Source organism: Drosophila hydei, unplaced genomic scaffold (genome assembly GCF_003285905.1).
Source record: "Drosophila hydei strain 15085-1641.00,03,60 unplaced genomic scaffold, DhydRS2 tig00000063-arrow-pilon, whole genome shotgun sequence".
Taxonomy (NCBI): domain Eukaryota; kingdom Metazoa; phylum Arthropoda; class Insecta; order Diptera; family Drosophilidae; genus Drosophila; species Drosophila hydei.
This window is the reverse complement of record NW_022045657.1, coordinates 3,529,028-3,532,032: the sequence shown is the minus strand read 5'-3', so window position 1 is coordinate 3,532,032 and position 3,005 is coordinate 3,529,028. Positions and strand designations below refer to the sequence as shown.

The following is a 3,005-nucleotide window of genomic DNA, read 5'->3' as shown; positions in this document are numbered from 1 at the left end:
TTTAACTATTCTACCATTCGCTTTTGCTTTGATATTCTACACACAGGGTTGCATGTTGGCGCGCGCGCACAGAGCAAATAGTGCTGTAAATTGACGCTGGAAAAAAGCGCCACGTTTGAAACATATTGTTATCGACTCGTTTTTTGATTATTAATTGATTTTCGGGTTTTCGAATGTGCGTAGCTCAGCAAAAATATACTGTAAATTTGTTGTCATGGAAAGTTAGGTGCAGAAATAGTTTACAATGCTATACTGTAAAATACATTAATATCAAAGTTATCGATAACAAATAATTTTTTGGACAAAAATATTTATTTGTATACTAAATGCAAGTGTTTTCTACATATCCTCGACGCTGTATTTGTAGGCCTCATCCTGCGCCGCTCGTCGCTCGTTCTGTTTATCGAACCAGCGTTGTTCATACCCATTGGAACGATCCACACCATCCCACCGATAACCAGGCCGTATGCCATATCGATTCTCTGGATAGCTGCCTTCGTAGACGGGTAGGACAGGTTTATCCGAATGCTGTTCTCGTTTCTTGCGCTTCTGTCGCATGTACTCTAGCATGGGATCATCCGCATGTTCCTGTTCGCGCAGGTGTCTCTCCAAATCCTCATCGTTGGCATAGCGAGCCACAGGCTTTGCCGCCTCGTGCGCCATTTCCTCATGCCTCGCTTTCTGCTCCTCTAGCTGCTTGAGCCCCCTGCCCCAGCGATCGTAGAGCTGCTTTTTCTTCTGCTCATGCTCCTCTTTGCGCTGGCGCTCCGCTGGATCCTCCGCAGCCGCATCACGTGCGCGTCGTCCACGTCGACCCGTACTGCGCATTTGCACCTCTGCATCCCGTCCGGACACCTCGCTGGACATTTGCTCAAACATACGTCGCTCCTCGCGCCTTCGCTCATCCGTTTCGGTCTTCAAGGATTGAGCATCTTGCAGACCCGCCTTTTTTCCATCCAGCGTTCTCATCTGTGTTTGAGTTTTCGGCTTGTGAGTTGGCGGAGGCGATGGCGTTCGACTGGGCTCCTCCTTAGCCCATCGGCTTTTGCGTTCCTCTTTTTTAATTCTGACTGGCGACGCTTGTCGACGATCTCTGCTGCCTGATCGACGTCGTCTGGGCGGACTTTGATCAGAATTTCTTCTCTTTCTCGGCGGCGATTGATCAGAATCTCGTCTCTTTTTCAGTTGATTCAAATCTTGACGTCTTCTGGGCGGGCTTTGATCTGCTTCCATTCTCCTTCTAGACGGCGATTCATTACGCCCTCGTCTGGGCGGACTTTGATCTGCGTCTTTTCTCCTTCGAGCTGGAGATTGGTCTGCATTGAAACGTCTCCTTGGTGGGCTTTTATCATCATCTCTTTTTCTCCTAGGTGGACTTTGATCATCATCTTTTCGCCTCCTGGGTGGACTTTGATCATCATCTTTTCGCCTTCTGGGTGGACTTTGATCATCATCTTTTCGCCTCCTGGGTGGACTTTGATCATCATTTCTTTCACTCTTGGGTGGTCTTTGATCAGCATCTCTTCTCCTCCTGGGTGGGCTTTGATCATCATCTCTCCTCCGAGGCGGCGATTGATCCAAGTTTCGCTCTCTCTTGGGTGGATTTTGATCAACACTTCGTCTTTTCCTCCTATTTGGCGATTCACCCGACTCAGGTCGACGTCTACCTGGACTCTGATCCGAGTCAAGACGCTTTCTGAGCGGGCTGCGTCTCGTTGGGCTTTGGTCGAGTCGGCGTCTGTCGATTGCCGGCGGACTCAACTCTCGGCTGGTGCTACGCTTCTCTATCTTGATTTTCACAGCAAACTCCGGCTCCTGTTTGGTTTTCATTGTTGACGCCTTACGACCCCACAAATTCGCTTCCTCAATCTCATCTGCGGGCTCGCGTTTGATTCCGTTTTCCTCGGCCTCTGTCTTGGGCTCATCCTTAACTGCGATGTTGCGCCACTTGCTGCGCATAGCATCAGGATTCTCCTCAATGTATTCGCCCACAATTTGTGGCGCATCTTCGCCACCTAGCAACAAATCCTCGTCTATTTCCTCGTTATTTGCATCGTAGGCATCATCGTCAATAATTTTGACTTTAGCGTGTGCCGACTTTTTGTGCTTTTTTTCCTTTTTCTTCTTTTTCTTTTCTTTGTCACCGGACAAATATTTTTTCAAATATTCCTTTTGATTGATTAATTTTGCATTTTGTTGGGACATTTTCCAGTTTATTATTTTTCAACACGCTCAAACGTTCGAGCAGCTGGCTGAACAGCCTATCGATAGTTATGCAGCTTAAATCTAGCCTATCGGTAATTATCGCTTATATAAAGCAGAACGCATTCCAATAAAAATAAAACAAATTGGTTAGAATGCAAGACTCATTTATTACAATTTTTAATTTATAAATTTCATGTATGTGTTTGAAGATCGAAACGATAGTTTATATATCGAATATTGTAAGCAAGTACTTTATATGTATTTTATTATTTATTTTATAAAGTTGGCAACGCCAAGTATTCAACACATGTTAATTTGTTGCATGTGTTGGTATTTCCTAATAACAAATATGGTATTTTTTAACCACCTCGAGTTCGGTCTCACAACTAACGAATCCTATTACTTTTTCGTGCGCCGCTATTAATTTAATAATTTAAATAATACACTAAACAAACACAAAGAAAATAAGTGTTCTTGATTTTGTTAAATTTTTATTAATTTGAGAAATCAGTCAATGGCAAATAAGCAGCTATAGTTGCATCGGAGCAAAAATATAAACGCCGCCGCTGAGGCGGTGGCGTCGGTAACTGTTTTTCTTTAACTGAGTGTAAGTAAATCACAGCCAATTAAAATAAAGTGACAGAGAAATCGTTAGGTAGTGGACACATACCCATAAACGCGCACAAATCTGTATGTAGCTAAGTTCTCGATATTTTCATCGAACCCCTTTTTTTTGCGTTGCGTACAGACAAGCAAAGCACATGACGCGATAAACGAGAGACTACGAATTTTGACAGTAA

General features: G+C 44.1%; 2 protein-coding genes across 5 annotated transcripts in view; one reads left to right on the top strand and one right to left on the bottom strand.

Annotated features, from left to right (window-relative positions):
• Positions 1-319: 319 nt before the first annotated feature.
• Positions 320-2,397, bottom strand: LOC111593347 (BUD13 homolog). Its single transcript, XM_023306062.2, has one exon. The coding sequence runs from the start codon at positions 2,203-2,205 to the stop codon at positions 340-342; it is 1,866 nt and encodes a 621-aa protein (XP_023161830.2). The 5' UTR covers positions 2,206-2,397; the 3' UTR covers positions 320-339.
• A 185-nt stretch (positions 2,398-2,582) lies between these two features.
• Positions 2,583-3,005, top strand: part of LOC111593346 — a 32,039-nt gene continuing 31,616 nt past the window's right edge. For 2 of the 4 annotated variants that reach the window (XM_030222961.1, XM_023306059.2), the window contains exon 1: positions 2,584-2,812. The gene's annotated coding sequence lies outside the window, so the exon portion shown is untranslated. Of the gene's footprint in view, positions 2,813-3,005 lie in introns of all 4 variants that reach the window. The other 2 variants (XM_023306060.2, XM_023306061.2) reach the window with 2 other exon arrangements.

Excerpts from the sequence above, each read along its gene's own strand:
- LOC111593347 (XM_023306062.2), bottom strand. The coding sequence starts at position 2,205 with ATGTCCCAACAAAATGCAAAATTAATCAATCAAAAGGAATATTTGAAA.